The following is a 21,415-nucleotide window of genomic DNA, read 5'->3' as shown; positions in this document are numbered from 1 at the left end:
GACCTGGCCAGGCTTTTAAGTTTAGGCTTTTTTACATCTCTAATGGTATATGCACCATTATTACTATAAAAGTAAAAGTTCCTTTTGATCAAAACTTCAATCTAATTGATCAAAACTCTCCCTTTGACATTGGTTTTCAAATATCAGAAAAGAAGAAATACAAAAAAGGGATCAAAAATGATATTTCATTATATATCCTCCTACAGCCATATTCTTATGGATTTACAAGTACAAAAAAGCTTCAAAATTTTGGGTGTCAATGCATCCATCTTCCCATCTTCATTGTCATTATTTTCCTTTTCTTGTTCTCTTTATGCTTGGCCGCGATCCGAAGCTTCCTCTTGGCATTTCTCATGGGGTTAACAACCGCCATCACTTTTTCACCTTGTCGTCTTTTATCCCTTTTCGTCTTGAGATTTTTCCTTACCGAGCTATAAACTTGAACAAAGTGTTGGACACCCATTGCATCCCTGATGCTATCACGGACCTCTTGTGCAAATTGTTTTCCATCATCTAAAATAGCCATATGCATTCACCATCAGATTTGTGATAAACCAAACAAACCCGGTAAATTTCACACAAAGGTAGGTTCTAGGAAGGTTAGGATGTATATCTCTACCCCAAGAGATAGAGAGCTGTTCACGTGAAGACACCCAGGTTGTAAAACAAAAATAACAAGAAATAAAAGAGCATGTTACAATGGAACCTCATTTTCATTAAGAACCAGGGGACTCCCCACAACGCCACACATGGAATATTCATCAGGAATATGGACTTGATATTCATCATGAATGTTATAACATGTTCATCATGAATGTGTTATTCATGATGAATATTCATCCTGAAGAGAGACACGTGGCGCTGTGGGCGGTTTCCGTGAAGACACCTAGGAACGGAACCTCCTTTTCATTAAGAACCGGGGACCTCCCTCCCCAACACGACATGTTGCATATTCATCAGGAATATGGACTTGTTATCTATCATGAATGTTATAACATATTCATCATGAATGCGTGCTTCATGATGAATAAAATGTCCATATTCACCATGAATGTGTTATTCATCACGAATATTCATCCTGAAGAGGGACACTTGGCGCGCTGTGGGCGGTTCTCGGGTTCTCAACAAAAAACAGGTTCTCAACCAAACTTTCCTCAAGTGTATAATCAAAGCAACTTTCCCAGAGACACCATAACGAGAAAAACAATTGGATATTAGATGCTAAAACTTGCCTGAGACAACTTTCCCAGCAAATCCCTCGCAGATTTTGTACAAAGGCAGGAGCACCTGATAAGCAAGATTTTGACCATCTTTCTTGTCAAGCTCTTCCGAAGCTTCATTGCCATCGAGGACTTTTGGCGATACCAATCTGAAACTATCAAAGACGATTCTCATCTGAAAATAATTTACAATCAACCGTCAGTAATAAGAAACTCCAAGAAAAAGAAAAACATAACCAAATCCCTAACAAAAATATAATCTTGACATGGTTTAAGAATAGCATACTAACCTGAACTTCCTCCATATCAAGTGCAGTCTTTCCCATCCTTTTAAGTAAAGAGGAGATGAGAAAGTAACGATGATGATCACAATTCTCCATCTCACTATGACCATTAAGATCAGATGCAAAAGATGCAAACATGCTTCTTCCTTTTCTTGAATCAAGTATCAGAAAAGCTTTGATAAGAATCTCTTCGTCCTTTGGTTCAAAAGTAGACCAAAATACTTTAGTTTCTTTTTGTCGCCCTAGCATTGAATGCAATCCAAGAATTGCAAACACGATATTTTGCCGAAGATAGTTGTTGGCTGCATCATCGGTAAGCGACGCTTTCAATTGAGAACAGAAAGAGACTGCTAGCAAGAAGAGTCTACTAGGTCTCAATAGGAAAAATTCTCCAATCCATCTCTCGTTATTTTGCTTGCAGGCTTCAGTTATTGTTGCAAAGTACAATGCAATGAGGCGGTTTGAGATATTGCGTAGCCAAATATGCGGATGCAGCAAGAACTCACAGATTATTTCCCATATGTCCTGTAAGCAAATGGAAGGAACGAAAATAAAATAATGACCCCAAACTGTGCATATAAAGAAATTTATTACATAACATCTTAGACAACCGTACCATATATTATCCACACACCTAGACTCAAGGTTTTAAAACAAGTCTAATAGAGGAGATTTCCAGTCCCTTATAAGGCAACTATCGTTCCCCTCCTCACTGGCACACTAGTCTGGTTCCCAACTCTAATACCATCTGTAACATCACAGGATAACCATACCAGATATTGTCCGCTTGTCCAAACACCTAGACTCACGGTTTTAAAACACGTCTGATAGAGCCGGTCCCTTATTAGGCAACTTCCGTTCCCCTCCTCAATCAATGTTAAGATCCCACATCGGTTGGGGAGGGAACTAAGGTTGCCTTATAAAGGACTAGATACCTCCTCTATCAGATGCGTTTTAAAACCGTGAGTCCATGTATAGACAAAGCGGACAATATCTGGTACGTTTAGTCAGAGATGCTACATATTAACCCTAAAGATGATATTCTACATTCTCCATAGAAGCCACACCCGGATTTGAATTATTAAGAATAATTTTCAAAGGTTTTAGGAATCAAAAAAGCCAAATAGAAACCAGCCATTTCAAATAAAATGTTCTTCGAGCATGTTATATCATCCGATCACATGATATCTTGTGATGGATAGTATAATTGTACCTCAAGATCTTTCCCTAAGCACGTTTCAGGAAATTGCAGTAATATCTTCTCAAATAGAACCAATGAATAGTATGCTTCTTTCCATAGGGGAATCCCCGCTCCACTGGGAGGATCTGCCTGATCGTTTTTCAAGATATTGACAGCAGACTGCAATATGCGTCTCATTACAGGAAAAATAGCATCTATATGTTTTGTGAAGCCTTTCTTCATCACTTCTAGCAATAGTCCCAAAACCTGTATAAAAATATTTTGGAACCAGAAATTGTAAACAGTCAACAAGAACTCGAAAACAAATCTATAGTTATTTTACAAAATTCTTCTCTTGGTCATCAAATTTTGCAAATCGAGAAACAGAAAATAGTGAGTTGTGGCTGAAAAGAAGGCGTTTCTTATGGGATTGAGGGAACAATGATGAGTATACCTGTGCTGCAGCACTCCATAAACCCTGTTTCTCGCCTGAATACCAAAACAAAGCATACTCTGAAATAGAATGGAGACTTTGAGGGCTCACACGACTAATTAGAAGCTTTATAGCAGCACCAATCATAGAGCGGACCTTTTTCTCAGAATCGTTTGCTAAGCAAACAACCAGTTGGACAAAAAGAGTCTGCGACTGTTCATTCACAACTTGGGGCGGAAACTTCATAATAATAGCATGAATCATTTCAAGCACAGCTTCTCTTCCAGTTGGGTGCTCATACCTACAACAACAACAACAAAATATCATTTACGTTGTGTTCTCGAATTTGGGGAGAAACAAAAGGAAAAGAAAGGGAGAGGAAAGGAAGGAAAATAATTTTTTATTTGTGTTCTCGAAGTGGAAGGAAAAGGAAAGAAAGGAAAAGAAAGAAAATATTTTTCCATGTTCTTGAACAGGAGGGAAAGAAAAGATGTCACTTTTACGAATATACCCTTAAAAATATATCCTTTAAAATTAAAGATTGGGTAGTTTTGTAATTTTAATAATTTTCTTAGAGGGTTTTAATTTCTTTCCTTTCCTTCCCATTCCTCCCACATTTGGGAGGAAGTTCTGGGAGGAGGCTTATCATTATTTTCCTTCCCTTTCCTTTCTCCCCTACAAAAGCTTCAAGAACATGAGTTTTTTTACTTTCCTCCCCTTTCCTTTCCTTCGTAAAAGAGATTTTGAGAACACAACATTAGTAGGAATTAGTTGTACATTGACCAAGTAGAATCTCATCCTTGCCTTAGATTTGCAAGCAAGAAGTCAAGATGCTGTTGCAATCGTTTCTGTGAAAGGGAATAGTCAAGCAAGAATTGTAAGAAGATCTGACTGCATTTCTTGCGTATAGGTTCCACTTGACTTGTTACCATCAACTCTGCAACTTGTTTAGCAAGATCATATATCTCAGGAACTACAACCTTACGGTTCACAATTGCCTTCAACAGAGAAAGTGCAACGAAAGACGGGTTTCTTTCAAGATCAACAAAGAGCGGAAACTGGACGAGCATGTGAATCTGGTCAGAGGAAAGCGTAATACTGGTGCTTCGCAGAAGCACTGTCAATAGCCGTATACAAGATTCAGCCAAAGCACTGGTAGCATTGACAGAACCATGCAGGATAACGAAAAGTGCACTTTTTATATTATCAGCTTCAGAATCAAGGGAAGGCAACGAAAATCTCACAAGAAGTGAAAGACACCTAAGAGCTGCAGAAGTAACGTCTTCATACTTGGAGCTCAAGCAGCCGCATAACAATCCAACAAAAGGGTCCAACAATGATAATACTTGCTCTTGATTTTCTTTAAGTTTCATTTTCTTAACACGACTATGCAAAATACCAAGGGTAAATACCGTAATGAGATGTGAACATTGCGAGCCAGCACGAGATAACCTACCAGAAATGCTACTTGTAGTGTTGATATCATCATTCTTATCTCCACTCGACTTTGCGCCATATATATTCTCACAACCTTGATTTCCCTTCAAACCATCTTCAATGAGGCCATAAGCAAAAATAAGAATGTCTTTCTGGTTTACGGTCGGGTTACATTCGATGCCAGAAGCTATATGATGCAACATAGTTTCTAATTTTGATTTCAATTTTGGCGTCAACTGCTTCTGCAGATGGCGTGTAATAGGTGAAATCAGCTTCAAGGCATGAGTTTTAAATGTGATGCTTTGAGAAATCAATTTGAGTGTCTCAAATGACTTTTTCTTCCTTGTCTCCTTCATTTTTGAAGCAATCTTTTCAACATCTTTCTCCTCGGAAACATCTCCAAGAATATCATTCTCAGCCACAGAAAGAAGTTCCTCTAAGCAATAATCCAACTTCCCACAAATGGAATCAGCTAAGCACTTCGACAGTATGAAATGGAGCGTATATCCAAGTACATGCAGCTCAAATCCTCTTTTCAAGGTAGACCTCATGACTTTGAGAATGAACTGCAGATATTCTAGCCCTAACTCCTTCAAACAAGCAGCAAGAGCAGACCTTGCCTCATCACGAACACTTTCCAACCGACTTTTCAAGAAGTTTGAAATACGATGAATTATAGTCGGAAGCTGCAGTTCCAATATGTTACCCGGAAGTAGTTTTAACAGCTTTAGTGCAACAAGACTCACGTTAACATTCACATTGTCGGTATCCAATGTCAACAACTTCTGTATCTTAGGTAGAATGTTTTCATGAAGACAACTTTGTATATCGGGATGTTTATCCGTTGTGGTACACTTGACCAAGACAATTGAAGAAGCCTGTTGACGGGATTCAGGAGAATCTTTCTCCCTATCAAAGTGCTTAACTTCTGAAAAATGGTAGTTGTCTAGAACAGAGCAAATCAGCCTCAAAAACAGTTTTTGTTTGTCGGGTCTCAGTTTTAATTCCCGGAAGCACCTGTTCAACAGTGCATAGTATGCTTTCCATCCCATAGAACCAGAGATAGATGCAAGGGCTTCGATACAAGCGTTTCTAAGATGCTCTCCCTTTCCATCTTTTACTTCAAGTAACATATTGAATAAAAGCGGGACTAGCACTTTATTTGTAATGACCTGAATGATAGATGGACAGCAAAAGGTAAGTGAAAGGGAAGAAAAGTGTAAGCGAATCTAACCACCAAAAAGGAAACTACTACCTCTGACAAATGGCAAGAACGGGCAACACTGCAGAAGCGTAACAATGCCCTTGCTCTTCTATGCTTCTGTATTCATGAAATTATTTAACAAACAAGGCAGACAGAAAAAAGTCAAATCAATCATGAATATAAATCACATTCTGCTTTGACCAATATATAATGGACATGTGTCACAAGACTAGAAAAGTCCTAAATTTTCAGCAGTAGAAGATGTTACAAGAAGGAATGGAAGAACAAAATTTCTGAGAAGTGGACAGTAACCTCTTTCGATATCATCTCATACTGTCGTACATACACATTTATATTTGGTATTACTTAATAGCAAGAATTTTGCCAACAAAATCAGATTCCTAGGCACAGAACACTTAGGTGGTGTTTGATTGGCAGAATGTTTTTCGAAGGAATTGGAATATGGAATGAATTGAAATGGAATATTATCAGGTTTGACCAAGTGTTTGGTTGGCAAGAAATGGAATGTAATCTGTCAAATGAATTGGAATATGTCTGTTTTGTTTACAGAAGAATTGGAATGAAATGATGAAAATGACCAAAATACCGTCTTTGAATTTGTATTTTTTTTTTCTTAAACTATAAATATAATAATTTAAGAAACTTGGTTTACTGGGGTAGATTTGTCATGTTAAGAAAATTGTTTGAATGGAATTCAATTCCTTCCCCACTATGATGGAACTATGAAATCCATCGTTGGTGGAATATATGGGATTCAATTCAATTCTATAGGTAAACCAAACGCCAGAATGGAATTTGGTCAACGCAATTGACCATTCCAATTCCATCAGATTCCATCAGAATAATGCGAACCAAATGCCCCCTTAGGTATGGTTTCAGAAAATCAGAATGGTCAGGCTCATAAAAACACCCATCCTTGGACGTGTTTGATGCAAAAATGTCAGCACATGAACACAAAATTATCATAATTCCTATGTACATACTCAGGAAATCAACTTACAACAATTCCATTTCCTTATCAGCCTACTAACCTGCAAGTGAACGATATTGCTAAAGAAGTCCTGCTCTGCATCTTCACTACACAGAGCATGATATGATGTAAGGTTAGACACATTAGGAAGTTTCAACACCATCTCTCGCAGTAAATCCATCCACACCTGTAAATTAGTAGTTACCCAGGTGAGAACTATATATGGGAAGTTCGAAAATCATCATATAGTAATCCAGAAATTGCAATAGAAAAGAAAAAGGGAGGTTTGAATCTAATAGTAGAACTATATGAAAGCATTTGTATTATGTCAAGTTGAACTTACATTCAAGAAACCAAAGACATAAATCAAGAAAACGAAATAAAAGCCCAAGAATGCAGCTTTAAACATAAATGGAGTCCTTCACCTTTAGAACAGAAGTTTCTTTGCTCATAGCATTTCCCATATACTTCAAAAAGAAGTTGTTTATTGTGTTCTGAATGCATGCTTCAGACCAACACCCCATATTAGATTCCAATTCACCACAAAGGATCTTCCTACAGAAATCAAGAAATAGAAGCAAAAGTCTATATGCACTGTTCCTCAAAATCAAGTCCTGAGATGACATATCATGTACACAATGTGACAAGATAACTAGTGAATGCTCCTCTCGAACACTGCAGAAGAATTCAATGTCGATTTTCTCATAAGCACCAATTATGACATCATAATCAAGGACATCCATCTCTACTGCAGATAGAGCATTGAATTCCCGAAGAAGTTTCGCCTGCAAAAACACCATGATGATGAATATATAGCAATGAAAAAATAAGAACCATTATAACATAACAAGGAAATTTAGGTATATATCGTATGCGAGTAAAAACCTAACTGACCATCTCACATTACTTGCCACATAGAAACATATTTTATACCACTGCTGTCCCAGGCTGAGTTATCCTTTCTGTGATGCTCCAAATTAAAAGGCTTCTTTCCAAATTAGACTAACGAAATACAATTACTTTTTCCTGTGCGCCCTTATTTATTCTAGCGGTCTAGTACCTTCCCTTATGCTTTTACTGCATGCTTTAGTATCTTGCTTGTTACCTTCCATTCGAAAATCATAACTTGCTTCTCTACCATTTATGTTTTTCCTCTTTCATCTATTCCAAACTCTTGTATAAATTTTAGAACCAAATGGTTCCCGCAAAATCATGCTCTCTTTATGGAAACAACCTCTCTCTCTCTCTGGGTAGTGGTGAGGTCATCTTCCACCCCCCCCCCCCCCCAAAAAAAAAGACCCTACTTCGTGCAGCACTCACTGGGTTTGTTTGTTTTGGTAGGTTTGGTCTTATTTGGTCTTGCCCTCTTTTATATTGCTCGGACTTTGTATGCACACATGAATCTAAAAACAATAAATTACAATATGCTTTTAGTTTGGCAATAAGAAGATAACAAATCTAGAAAATTAATCATCAGCCATATTTCTTTGAAGCCTCATCAAATTCAGCCATCTATTATAGAGAGGGTGAATGAGTTCTTGCCTCCCTCATTTTCACTTTCTATTTTGCTTTAAACAGGATAATATTACAATGATTAGGTCGCTTTGCTTGTAAAAAGGTAGAACTAAAAGTCAAGTAAGGTTGATTGGAAGAACACGTCTTAAGCATCTTCATTTCTAAAAGGATAACATCTAGCCAACAGTTGCACAAGGCATGCGGAATGGTGGACGTTGTATAAAAATAGTGGCAAAATAGCTTACCACAAGCACTAAAGAAGGATCACTTCCAGCAAGCGCATCAAGGATGTCACAGATAGCCAACCGAACCTCTGAATTTGCATGAATAAGTAATGGAGAAATAGTATTCAAGATTCTTAAACCGCCTTCACTTCCTAACATAGGTACCATCTTCTGAATGACATGCAAAGCCGACACACATGGATCTGGTGAAAGATGACAAGTTACAATGATGAATCATAAAGTTAAACAAGGAATAAATTATAATGTCATTGAAGAGATATACTAACCCCAGTCTATATGCTTCTTGGTTAGAGATGGAAGTAAGATGTCAACAAATTTTCTCCCGATCGAAGGATCTTTAATATACTTGGGCAGTAATTTGAAAATGCTAAGCTCGTTTCCTCCAGAATATTTGAGTGACTTCCTACAAATGTAATTTAAGTTAGCAACGGAAGAAGGTTTATATATGAAAATTTTGATGGGTATCAATAGGGCTGCAATATCTGCAACAAATAGAATTCCCAACATAGTGCTCCAGCTCCATACAGAATTTAAATAAAAATCTTAACACCAAGGGGTGGGACCTAAAAGGCTAAAAGTTCACTTGGAAGTTAAAATTTTCATTAAAGATGCGGCACCCAACTCTTGAACTCATGAATCTGATTCCTATGGGGGTGAAGTCCTTCAGGCATGCGGCCTAGTAAGTACAAGATGTAAATTTGAACATATTCTTAAATCAGTGATTACATATGGCACTAAAGGTACAGAATGGGCAAATTAGATCTTTTTGTGAAAATGAAAGATATCAAAATTCAAGAACTTACAAATTTGAAAATTAGAAGACATGTTCTTTTCACCTGCAAGAGAAAGGAATAGAGGCGGAACAGAGGTGATGGTTATGACAATACCAGGCTTGATGAACATGTTTATGTATTAGTGTACTTCTGTTGTTTAATTTCTAATCACCTACTTTTTTCTTACACTTGATATTTTTCAACAATTTATCAACCATGAAGATAACTTCTCAAGTCCTAGTGGTCACATATCACCCACCTCTATCCTTGCAACATAGGGACCAACCTACTTAAAAAGAGTAAATGTGCAACTTTTAACGTCTTGATGTCCTATTCCTTTCACTTCATTCCAAGTAGAATTTGTTAACCATTTTACATAAATATCTTTTTTCTCACTAGATTTTAGTCCCGAACTAACAGTCAGGCTCCCTTTAATAAACGTATCTCGTGTTCAAGAACGAAACTCAGAAGCAAAATGAATGAATGAAAGAGATGCCATTATTGTGAGTGATCATTATAATCAACTCCCTACTTCAACTTGCAGCCAACCAAATTCTTGAGATTCCCCGCCTATTGAACAGTAACAACAATCACACCCGTAACTCTAAACAGCTCAAATTAACAATGGGAAGTAGTACACTGAGCTGCAAGTAGGCCTTCTTTATAAAAAATAATTACTCACTCAGTCACATAAATTGATGCAAAACATTAATATACCAGTCTTAGAAATTCTTTTTGACATAATCACAGAAAATATGATACCTGCTAGTACTTTTGCTTGTGAAAAGGCAATGCAAGCTGCAGACAAGTGTGTCAATGTTTGGAAGTAGAATGCCTTTCACGTCATTATCACCACTTTCCACCTCGATGTCGAGATTAAGTAGGTTCTCAATGAATCTAAGGACACAAGATATAATTGCTTCGGAAGCTGTTGTAACTGTTAGAATTGAAAATATATCTGGGACAAGATTTTCTGCCCTATGAAACAGGGATACGAGTTTATGGCTTCTACTCATAGCAAGAAAACAAACAAACAGTGAACTTGGCTTCTCACTACTAGCTCCTTCTTGCTTGAAACCAACAATTAAAGGTTTTAAAGCTGAAAAGAAGATGTCCCAGAATTCCAAACTGAAATCATGATCTTCAAATTTACTCAGTACCAAAGATATAATTTTCAGACATAAAGATCTCAAATCCTTGAACTGTTTTGAGGCCAAGCTGGTCTGCAATTCAAAAACAAATATTTATTAGGATTGAGTGTTTGCAGCAAGTAACAAGTAACACTGCCAGAAATTTTATTTAGAACATATATATTGCCAAATAGTAGTATAGTTTATGGGAAATACTTCCATATAGAGGGAGGTTCAATGAAAAACTCCAAAAAAATGAAAAACCGAGGAACTCCCTCGTAACCATTCTTTCATTTGGATGGTATGCACATGTGCATACAAGTAATTGAAGGTTTTTGTTGGTTTTTATGCACATGTGCATACCGGACAAATTACTTGTATGCACATGTGCATACCGTCCAGATGAATACTACCAGGGCGTACCTCAGTTTTTCATTTTTTAGCGTTTTTCCCCTGAACCTGATCCTAGTTTATGGGAAATACTTCCAAATAACCACTTCATCTCAGAGCCAGCCAAAAATATCAACTGAGACCTAGTCTCTTCAGAAAAATTAGAAGTACTAGTTAAATTTTCATTGGCCATCATCCTTCTTATGTCGGATAACAAATTCAGAATGTAATATATATATTACCATGGCCTGCTTTTCTGCTCCACTGTCTTCTCCATGTTCACACACATTAGTGTTCCTCACTGCCATAGATAAGTCACAGTTCTTTGTGCCCTCCATACTTGGTGCACAGCTAGCTAATATGCGAACAACACTTCCCATTAATGTATCAAGAACAGGACTAATACGTGATTCATCAAAAACTCCAAGAATTTCTTCCGTCACATGTAAAAACCCATATATTTTCTTTGAAGATAGTGACTTGATGTTATCCATACTAAAATGTCTCAGAACACCTGAAGAATCAAACTTAGCAGGAGTTTTAGGTGAACCCCAAAGTAAATCATCATCCACAGCATCAACACCCAGTGACTCCTTTTGTAAGGGCTTTGTTAACAAAGCAAAAAACAAAGGAAGCTCGTTGATATCAAGCTCAGCTAGGAACCCAATAACTGCTTTCCTATGGTGCACACTTGCAACCTGGAGAAATAACAATACTCGTTATGTATAGCTCAAAAGAGTGAAAAAGAAAGACATGGAGAAGCAGGAGAATAGTTAATAAAATTTCTTGACAACACGAACCTTTCTAGATGCAAGTGTTTTCAACTTCCTAACTTTTGGCACAAGAATACGAATGACTAGTGGCACAAGACGATCTCTGTGTTCTTCACTAACCAAATTAGATTCTCTAGATAAGCTCCATCTTGTAAGTTCATCCCTCAGAGTCTTAGGGTTGACCAGATTTCTCAGATGCTGATCATAGGGCAGTAGGAATTCATCCTTCCAATTCAATAGGCAATCAAGAACCTTCAACTGCACTTCAGGATCATTCTCATCAAGCAACCTGAGAACACATCAAAATGAATTAGTAAATAAAAAACATGAGCACTTCTAAATTTTACCCTCGTAGATCATCAAATAATGCTTAAGCACCAAGCATTCATACAAGCATAACACTACAATTCCTGAATTTGTAACAACCTGTATTGTAGAACCTCCTTAAGAAACTGACTCCGATAGAAGGACTTTGGATTGTGCATCAATTTCAGCAAGTTTAACCAATCTTCAAGAACACCCTTCCAATCTTTTCCTTTAGAAGCATGCAAACTATATGATCTCACACTGCAACATCAGAATAAAGAGAGGGTATATTACCGAAACGAGCCAAGGAGAGTGCATATCTTAGACATAAGCAGAAAGACAGCTAAAACTCCTTAAAGTATTAAGGAGAACTACCTTGAAAGATCAGAAACCTCATAGCCCAAAAATTTTAAGAACAAAGGTATAATTTGCCGGGAACGTGATTCGACAAGCGTCGGTACTTTTTGTAGTGACTTGATCAACAACGACAAAACAGTTGCGGATGAAATGCCATCATAGGAAGGAGCAACAAATGCGTTAAAACAACTGAGCAAATCTGAAGTCAACATACATAATGTCAGATGCATAGTTGAGAATCAATAAACTCCAGTCAAACAGCAATTTAAAGTTATGTTACTTTGAAGTTTAAAATACGTGTCTGTTCTGTTTTCCTTTTATTCCTGAAGATACCTAACAGATTAATTCAATGCCAAGGTGTATATACTAAGAGCATGCATGCCATTGTTTAAAAGGATGTTCATACTTTTGGGGGTTGGGGAGATGACAACTTTGGAAAGAGAAATCAAATACATACCATCGCTCTTGTCACATAATTCCCTGTTGCCTCTATCAGAATGTCCGTGATGTGATACGAGGTTAGACACACTTTTGTCCAGATACTTCACACATATTTCCCATACCAGTCCATAGTAATGGCTAACCAAGGCCGCAAAGCATTCCATAGCTGGATTCCATAGATAATTAAACTGGTTGTGGTATATGCCGATAATAGCATTGAAAACAAGGGGTATATAAGCTCCGCATATCCTTCCAGTAGAGAGATCCATCTGTATCTTCGTTATCAATAGAATAACTTTCCTACTAGTCGCTATAGAAAGAGAAGTTGCTTCGATGGCAAGCAGTTGATGAAGAACCTAAAATAAGGAGATTCAAAAACAATAATTAGGCTAAATTGAAAAAAGAAGATTCATTATCTTATGGCAAAAGCAAGAAAAGGGAACATACGTTGTCGCTCTGCTCACTTCTGTTGAAGTTTGGAGGATCGTCGATCATCATATCTTTCTCCGAAGGTTGATTACTTGATAAATTCTCAGAATTCAGATTTTCATAGTGGCATAAGATTCTTAGGGTGAGAAGACGGATTTGTTTGTCAGAGTGACATAAATTTTCAGAAAATACATCAAATGCATCTACGGTTTTGCACGCCTCTAACTCTAGATGATACTTCTTAGGGCTGCCAACTTGAGTGGTGGACCTGCATTGGACAATCATAGAAAGTAAAAAGAAGAACATGTGAGTTCCAGCACAGCGCAAATCTATTTAAGCCATTAAGTCGGAAAGGATAATAAGATCAACATACGCATCTAATGAATCCAAGAAGTCGGCAATGGCAGATAATATATGGATAGAAGATTTATATTTTTTAGCAAAATACAAGATTCTATCCACTGGTAATCCGTCATGCCCTGCCATCTGACTGAAGCCCAATTTCTGATAGGAAGCTAAACCAGCTCCAATTAAGCTTTCCCAAGTCCGTCTAGGCAATGCTGCAATTGTTTCTGAAAGAACCATCACATGAAAAGTTGTTTATAGTTAAGTCGTGAACACAATCTTCATTAGTTATCATGCCAAAGTTTCTAAGAGACTACAAGGTCTCATACCAGAGTTGATCATCAAAAGGCGATCAAGGGCTTCTACAAAATCCATAAGTACTGATGGATTAGCTTGGAACTCTGTCATGTAAGAATAGCAGCTGACAATTCCCCACATCCGAGCTAAATCTGTCGCCCTAAACTCCAAACAAGATGGAGACTTGTGTACAGCATCATTCATCATTCCAATCCAGTAAGTAATCTGTTCCTTGAGAAAAATACCAACTCTTAAAATCTCTTGTCTGGGTTTCTCTTCCAATAGACAATATTTTAATGATTGTAATCTCTCGAAGAACTTAATAAGCAGGTACAATGCTTCTTCCTCCAAGGTTGTGATTAAATCGGTCAGTGCACTGAAACCCACTTTTAAATGTTAAAATAAATAACCGAGCAAGGTGAACTAATAGCCAGTACCCATTAAAACAACAGAACTAGATCATTTACCTTATAATACAGGTTCTGAAAGTATGGAGTATGGAGGGGTCCTTCAATAATAGCTCTTTAATGAAGCTCATAAAACTGCAACCAGCAAACATCAAGTTGAAACAAAATCAGTAGGGGAGAACTATGGGAAAACTAACTGTGAATACCACCAATTTCCATATGAAAACAATAAGCCTGATACCTCGTATTCCTCATCTCAAATATAGGAGCCCATTGCATTGACAATTCTGTAAGAACTGCAGCATGATTACCACTATGAAGACCATCAAGAATGCAAAGCATCAGCTGAAGAATTTTATCAATAATTTCAGAGGATTGGTCCTCAGCCTTCAACAATATGCCAGAAGGCATGATAAAAGTCCCGATAAGCAATTTAGCTAGCTCAAGCACTGGTTCAAACTCTGTAGTTGTAAAGTCCAAATAGATGTTAATGGAAGACAATCAAAATAAACAAAGATGGTCAACCTAGAGCAACCCCGGAAAGGAACAGAGGTCAACCAAAAGGTGGCTAATCTTACCTATCATCTTGTGCACATTATGGTTATGCATAGTAGAAATAAACAGGGACAGAAGATGACTGAGATGGCGTGAGTGTCCATTAGCAATGGAGTCGTATATTTCCTTTCCCTCGCGTTGCACCAACAATTTCAACTCTGAGGGCCGCAGCTCTTCACATAACCGCTGAAAGACTGTGATCACAACTTCAACAACTGGATTTGAGCCTGTACCAAACAGATAAAAGCATTATGATAAACTAATGCAAGACTGATCTAAGTTCAAGAAATTTCCATAGTGATGAAGCAAATTTTAATATGCAACTGGGTGACTTGAAGCATGACTAACAGGCTTAAGAAAATATTACAAACATCAACAAGAAGTTTTCTATAACAAACTTGCCAGGGTGGGCCAAAAATGGAAGCAAAAGGTCTTGAATTATATGGTTATATCTCTCTTGACTACTTCCGATTTGATCTTGGCCTATCCTTACTACAAACCCCCTTCCCACTTCACATAAGTATTCCTTTTCCATCCAAAGCCAAGGGTCTATATTGAAGAATAGAAAACCATATAAACTAGTGTCGCATCAGTTACTCTTTGATCATAGCCACCTCATCCGTCTCCCTTATCTCCAATTTATAACCTGCCATTGTTTTTCAACAGTCCTCTTGATACAAGTATCCCTGTTCAGCAACACATCCAAATTCCAAAAGCTCTTAAGTAGAGGATTACCTAACCCACCAAAAGTCGGTGTTGTATCAGTTTCTCTACAGTCAGCTCCACCTCACCTGTCTCCTTAATATCCAAATTTCTAATTATAAACGTACGTCCAACACATGCACCTCAACATACGGATTGTTCACCTACTCCTTTGGATCCTTTTGCTGACCTAACAATTTGGCCCACAAATCATAGCAAGGATCAAAGTTGTCCAATGAAACCTACCACTCAATGTTTGGTAAAACTTGCTTTCATGTGCCCCTATCCGAGTTTAACATATTCTCCCATTCAAGTAGCAGCACAATCCACTATTGTTTGCATCTCGGTTATTAGCAAAGTACATCTATCAAAAAAATTGAGTGCAGAAAATTTAGATAGTAAAAGAATTTGCCTTCAGGGTCTTTGTCACCGCTTCCTATTACTTCACCATGAAGTAATAGCCGCATCACTTGCTCAGCCCTGGAATGCAACTTCGATGAAAATCCTTTCATAACATAAAATAACAATGCACTGGCTCCAGATTTTCTAGTTTCCAATGGTTTTGCCACAACTTCAGACATGATTTTCCTGATGCCTGTTAAGTTTAAAGTTTACAAGTTATTAATAGGTGTTGACAACAAATAGATTGCCGCCTCATATTCGCAAATAAATGAACAGAAAAATGAACAAATGAGCATCAATTCCACCGTTTCATCTCACTACTAACAGGTAGATACTAAAGCAACCTGCATGTAAACCAAAAAAAGCCAGACACATAAACATGGGCCATGTATTTATATCCTACACAAGGTTGCAAGTGCATCAACCAGAAATCCATTTTACATCTCTGCAGCATGCTTGGATTGCTATTTTATGCATTAGAAAGAAGAACTCTAGACAAAAGAAAAAATACAGCAAATACAACAAATTTGGCAATATCTACATAAGGATTAAACGCTTTCCAAATGGTCACAGCAAGTAGAAGGCTGTAAGGGAGTTAAAAACATCAGATATAAGAACTAAAAAATATCACCAAGAACTGATACGAGCACACAAGGTTTAAAATAGAACACAATATTTACGCCTTTACGGATTTCACTGTCTGATCCATAACAAAAATGCTAACAAGGCTCGTGATTAATGTACATGGAACTGGAAGAGACCAAAGAACTTATATCTAAACTTTGTAAACAGTAGTTAGAAGTAGAAAACCAGTCAGACATGACAAAAGCCAGACAAACAACACAATCACCAGACACATTCCTCATCATAGATTTCACTCTGCCATTGTCAATACTTGACCTCCCTCACAAGAACCCATAGCAGGTTGAAACTGTAATATTGTTTGGTGTTAAAAAATTTAAAGATGATTAAAAAAGTAACATGATTCTTCAACTTCTATTTAAGGGAAACCATGGATGTGTAACTAAATCCACAAATCAAGAACGAAAGAAGCCTTTGGTTGCAGAGTAAAATCGGACATCTAAACAAGGGAAGCACACTCGCACAGAATGGTTATTAATTTCAATGAGATTACTTAAAGTTTGCTGCATAAGTCACTTAAATTTGGTGTGTTTGTCAGGATTGCTGCTTCACGGATAAAAAGTTCCCATGAGGCTCTGATACAAATATAAGATGCTATACCTTTGTTAAGCTGCTCTACAGGTGCATTCCTCAACAAAAAGGAGATAGACTCCGCCATAAATTCCTGAATGTAATCCTTTGGATAGAACCTTAATTTAGCTGTGACTCTGAGAGAAAGATATGGGAATGAGCGGATACTGTTAGGCAATTTTCAACATGATATGCCAAATATAGACACATGTAAAGAAAGAAGCTGATTAGGTAAACAATAAAAATGATATTGCTCCAGATACAATCAACTCACATGATAACTTCTTAACATGAAAAGTCGACCTAAATTCATTTTACTTACTTGAGGACATAGACAACATCTCTAATTAAATATTTCTGTAGATGCATCATAGTGTATGACCAGGATATAAAAATCTGCACAGCAACAACCAAATTGTAGCTTTCTTGTTCCATATTATGTGATAAAAAAAAATCGACAAAATTACAGCTTCGACCTGCTCGATTATATCTGACTCCCTCTCAGCACCACTACCGAGAAGCAAAACCATGGAATCCGCAACCTTCCCCAGAAATCTATAGAGACACAGGACAAAAAGTAAGTTTAAAATGAATGACCAATCATATATCATATGTCCATAAGGAACAATACTACTAGAAAGGTATACCGTATAAGATGTGAATCATAGTCAACAATGCAAAATATGTCAACTTACAAACCAGCCAAGGATAAGAACTTTAGAAACAAATAAAAAGGTATTCCCGAATGTCCCGCCCAACAAATATCAACAAATATCTCCGTAAACATGTTTGACATAAATTTCCCTCCATAATAAGCTAGCATATTCAGTAAGAAAAATGTTCCGACCACCTCCTTTTCAGGCAAAATATTAGGTTTGATATGTTCACTCTGAATACTTGTACCCTCAAACTCACAAATATATATATATATATACATATATATATAAGGTCAGGAGCCAAAGGGGTCAAACTGTTGGAACGGTATATCCTCTTGAAGCTGTAAATACAGATGTCATCAAGAAACAAAGATACAAGCCTCTGTTGACCCATCTATATAGCATATTAAGCATATAGAATAATTAGACAACCCAAGGTACAGGTTTGGCATCAGATATGAAAAACAATTATATCATATTAAGCCAAGAAAATCTAGCACAAAATACCAAATCATTTCGATTTTACAAACCAAGGGCTTCGTTAGATGCATCATGCAACGAGCAAAGGACATATACTTTCAACAGAACGATCAGTTGTCCCAAAAATGAAGATAAAAGGAACATTGTTAGGAACAAAGATATCAATGGCCATAAACTCACGGAATAAAGTCCTCCAAGAGATCTCTAGACAGCGCCGCTATTAACCTGCACAAAAACATTCACGCAGATGTAAGCTGTGCAGAAGTTGAACAAAGAAGGTGTATAGGATTAAGAAAAGAACATATGGTAGAACTAAGCAGTTTTTTACAACAAGAAACGGCCTGTTCTCCACTCTCCAAGCAAAGAAACATATAACTTGAGAAACTATTGTAGGGAGATGCTCCTTGTGGCACATAATAAACATGTGAACATGCACCATTTATCATCCTATCTTTACAGCATGTAACTGATTCCTACCAATCATCGAAAAAGGAAAGGACAACCCATGCTTAAGTATTTGATTAATCAGGATATCAGTAGACAGATTCTCAAAGACTGTTCAGCAGCACTTCAAGTGGTTCCCAAGAGAAACAGATTGTCAAGTAACAAGGTATCACATGTCTCAACTGCTAAACCTAGAGAAATTAGAGATGCCATCCTGTTCACAGGATGTACATTGAAATCATGATGTTGGCATTTGTGTTGCTTCGCTGTTTTATTACTTCTGTTCTATAAATTTTGCATTCTTTCTCGTTAGAAAGATGTTCATGAAATTATATTAGAACAATAATCAGGAGAGTACGAAGTTTTCCTATGACGTTCTAAAAGCAAAAGCACCGTCCTTTTTTAAGTCAGTCGTAAGGTGTTATAACAAAGTCAGAGTGCTACTCCTTGTATTGCCTATTATCTTATGAGAATATGTCTTTTAATAAGGCCTTATATGGCCATAAATGTAAGCTTATAATTACAGAGTAGTTGGTACAAGAATCATTTCTCCTACTCAAACCTTACTGTTCGAATAGCTATCTGGCAGCCACCGCGATCCATAACTCCATAATCAACACAACAGTGGTGTTATGCATGATGATAATTCTAGTGCAGGCACAAGGTGGAGGTGTGTTTCATTGAAATATAGGGTTTTCGTAGTTACTGATGCAATGAATTTAATGTTTACTCAGCTCGTGGTTTGCAATCACATGACAAATAATAATGGAGATGCAAACAGACTAAAAAACAAGATATATGAGATTTTACCTAAGAATGGGTTCAAGTGATAATCTCCCTTTCATCTCCAACCTAGAAAGAAGCTTAGAAAGTATAGACTCCTTCTGCAAAATAATCTGTGGTAATGTCTGCACCAACGGCAACATTTCCTCATAAAACGATATAAAATCCTCAGCAGTGTTAAGTTCCTATACGCATAGATGAAAGAAAAGGTGTCAATAAACCAAAAGCAAAATAATATTCTAGTAACCACAAAGTTTTTTTGGTGCCCTGAAACTTCAAGGGATGAAATACTAAATTATAGGACCAATTTATGTGATTCCTCAAAATACAATGCCAAGTTACAGTACTTGAACATTGCTATTATAAAGAAATAGAGAATCCTTACAAACATTTAAAAAGTCAAAAATGTTAATACTAGGAATGTGCAAGAACAATAAGACCTAGAAACTACCCAAGTAATGACCGAGTCAAGTATATAATATGATTTGGTGAATACACGGAATTAAAGTATAAATTGGGATTCCAATAATTGTAAAAGATTCTATCTTCCTCTCCAAGTGAGATTTTGAGCTAACCCTTTTTAACACTTTGATATATTTTCACACAGACCATAGACTGCACAAATGACGAAAATTTCAATGACTCTGATAACCGGATTAATGTAGCCTCTTTGTAACAATTACAATCCAGAAGATGGTGCTCAATCAGATACATGAAACCAACCATTGTAAAAGCAACAAGGCACGTGCAAATATACAAGCACAGGACCAGGCAGACCAAAGACCAGCCAAATTAGAAACCACTGGAAGTAACATTAACATCCCACTTCAGGCTAGCATTCTATAATGAATTATAAAATAAAATCATGTTCATGTATGCCTTTGCTTTTGAACAAAGTTTTGTCATGAATAAGCATAGTAACATAATTCACAGAGTGAACCTCTAATGCATAAAACTTGCTACACTAGCAGCAAAATAATACACTCACAATTTCGTCCACAGGAAACCTACGCAATTATGTAGTGTACCCTCAATTGTAACTTTAAGGGATTTGTTACAAAGTATGGAGGAATGCAGGCATAACCTTAGACATAATTTAGATAGAAGCCAAATTCACTAAAAATGTCTGCATAGGCATACAGTAGGTCTGAAATTATGAAGCAAAAGTGTAACATACCCTCCATTCAACTAGGCAATCACGGAAAAAGGATGAGCCTTCTGAGGGTTCTGATTTGAGGGGATCAAGACTTCGAAAAACATCAACATCGATTTCTTCAATTCGTTGAGAGAATGTCTTGAACTGTAAACACATATTTACCAAGTGTTAAAGACATCATCAGCATTTGAACATAGCCAACTTTCAAGAAATAATACTCCCTCCTCCCCAAGATTAGACCCAACTTCCAGTTCTAATAACCAGGCCCATATTTTCCATATTGAACATTGATACTTTCTTAGAATAGAATCAAAATATAATAACTAGTGTAACATTGTTACAGGTATTTAGAATTAAAAAGTTAAAGCATACCACAAAGCGTCTTCTTCCAGCTCCATTGTTCAACGACTTAACTGCCTGAGCATGTGACTGTGTCGCCATTGTCTTACACCAAATCTGCTACCAAAAGAACTAGACTGATGTCACGGGTTAGAACGTTAGGGAAACAATCAGACACAAACCCTAAAATAGAGATAATACAACAAATCACAAAACCATACCGGCGTGAATGGGCACTTCAATTTCTTCTTTTACAAAGTTGAGGGTGGGAGAAGAGCCCAACAGTTGCAGTTAATCCTGGCAAGAAACACGGTGGACGGCCTGAGATGCAGAATAATCCAAAATGGAAGCGAATTAGGATAGGAGACCGTAGAGTGTAGACGGAGCCACGGCGGACGACCCAAGATTAGGGTTTAGGGTTCAACGTTTCATAATCAAACTGTGAAAAATAACCGCCTTTCATGTATCAAGCTACAAAATTGGTCCCTCGAGTATTAGCTAACTGCTGATATTAGTCCCTTTTCTTTTA

At 37.1% G+C, this 21,415-nt stretch overlaps 1 protein-coding gene across 8 annotated transcripts; it reads right to left on the bottom strand.

Annotated features, from left to right (window-relative positions):
• Positions 1-118: 118 nt before the first annotated feature.
• On the bottom strand, positions 119-21,108 carry LOC112522145 (small subunit processome component 20 homolog). Of its 8 annotated transcripts, none has more exons than XM_025131221.1 (31): positions 20,920-21,108; positions 20,569-20,691; positions 19,419-19,576; positions 18,345-18,389; positions 17,505-17,583; positions 17,351-17,424; positions 17,059-17,165; positions 15,827-16,009; positions 14,736-14,939; positions 14,399-14,618; positions 14,218-14,292; positions 13,783-14,126; positions 13,482-13,680; positions 13,127-13,376; positions 12,696-13,035; positions 12,257-12,437; positions 12,002-12,142; positions 11,603-11,864; positions 11,045-11,500; positions 10,045-10,505; positions 8,776-8,912; positions 8,510-8,691; positions 7,175-7,534; positions 6,811-6,936; positions 5,810-5,875; positions 3,922-5,726; positions 3,139-3,418; positions 2,718-2,951; positions 1,511-2,029; positions 1,233-1,395; positions 119-513 (listed from the first exon to the last, which is right to left on the bottom strand). In XM_025131221.1, exons 1-31 carry the CDS (start codon positions 20,986-20,988, stop codon positions 257-259), a joined length of 8,100 nt encoding a protein of 2,699 aa, XP_024986989.1. In that variant the 5' UTR covers positions 20,989-21,108; the 3' UTR covers positions 119-256. The 8 variants fall into 8 exon arrangements, 6 of the variants coding, with proteins under 6 accessions (XP_024986989.1, XP_024986992.1, XP_024986991.1 ...); XM_025131224.1 differs by having other exon boundaries at positions 257-513; positions 14,399-14,453; XM_025131223.1 differs by having other exon boundaries at positions 257-513; positions 19,419-19,516.
• Between the last annotated feature and the right edge of the window lie 307 nt (positions 21,109-21,415).

Source organism: Cynara cardunculus (assembly GCF_001531365.2).
Source record: "Cynara cardunculus var. scolymus isolate 2C chromosome LG 11, CcrdV1, whole genome shotgun sequence".
Lineage (NCBI taxonomy): Eukaryota > Viridiplantae > Streptophyta > Magnoliopsida > Asterales > Asteraceae > Cynara > Cynara cardunculus.
This window is presented reverse-complemented; position numbering and strand designations above follow the sequence as displayed.

What these genes read in the sequence shown, in the direction of transcription:
- LOC112522145 (XM_025131221.1), bottom strand. Translation starts at nt 20,988, where the DNA reads ATGGCGACACAGTCACATGCTCAGGCAGTTAAGTCGTTGAACAATGGA. An exon ending in CGGTGACAAAGACCCTGAAG is followed by an intron (nt 14,940 to 15,826) that starts GCAAATTCTTTT and finishes TGTTTGGTACAG; the next exon opens with GCTCAAATCCAGTTGTTGAA. An exon ending in AAACACTTGCATCTAGAAAG is followed by an intron (nt 11,501 to 11,602) that starts GTTCGTGTTGTC and finishes TTATTTCTCCAG; the next exon opens with GTTGCAAGTGTGCACCATAG.